At 60.6% G+C, this 279-nt stretch overlaps 1 protein-coding gene across 1 annotated transcript in view; it reads left to right on the forward strand.

The window, feature by feature from the left end:
* The window catches only part of UTP3 (UTP3, small subunit (SSU) processome component, homolog (S. cerevisiae)), a gene marked incomplete at its 3' end in the record, with an annotated part of 1,309 nt that extends 1,040 nt beyond the window's left edge, over nt 1-269 (forward strand). Inside the window, exon 3 of the mRNA XM_010140794.1 lies at nt 1-269. This exon is cut by the window's left edge and continues 19 nt beyond it. Within this exon, the coding sequence (XP_010139096.1) occupies nt 1-269 (269 nt within the window).
* Nucleotides 270-279: the final 10 nt, after the last annotated feature.

A 279-nucleotide genomic window follows, 5' to 3' on the forward strand; every position in this document is an offset into this window, starting at 1 on the left:
TGAATTACTGCGCCAACATCAGCTTCTACCTGCTCTTGAAGTCCAGGAGGCTGCCGGTTCACAGCCACCCCGTCATCGAGCGGCTGGTCGCCTACCGCACCATCATCAACGACCTGGCGGTCGTCGACCAAAGGCTGTCCTCGCAAGTGCGCGCGCTGCTGAAGAGCTACTACGATCAGAAGGAGAGGAAGCCGCGCAGGGAGAAGAAGTTTGCGGTGTTCCTCCCGCTGGAGGTTAAGAGAACCAAACCGCAGCGTGCTCCTGCGCTGGCGAACGGCC

The sequence above is a fragment of the Buceros rhinoceros genome, unplaced genomic scaffold (assembly GCF_000710305.1).
Source record: "Buceros rhinoceros silvestris isolate BGI_N320 unplaced genomic scaffold, ASM71030v1 scaffold30237, whole genome shotgun sequence".
NCBI lineage: Eukaryota > Metazoa > Chordata > Aves > Bucerotiformes > Bucerotidae > Buceros > Buceros rhinoceros.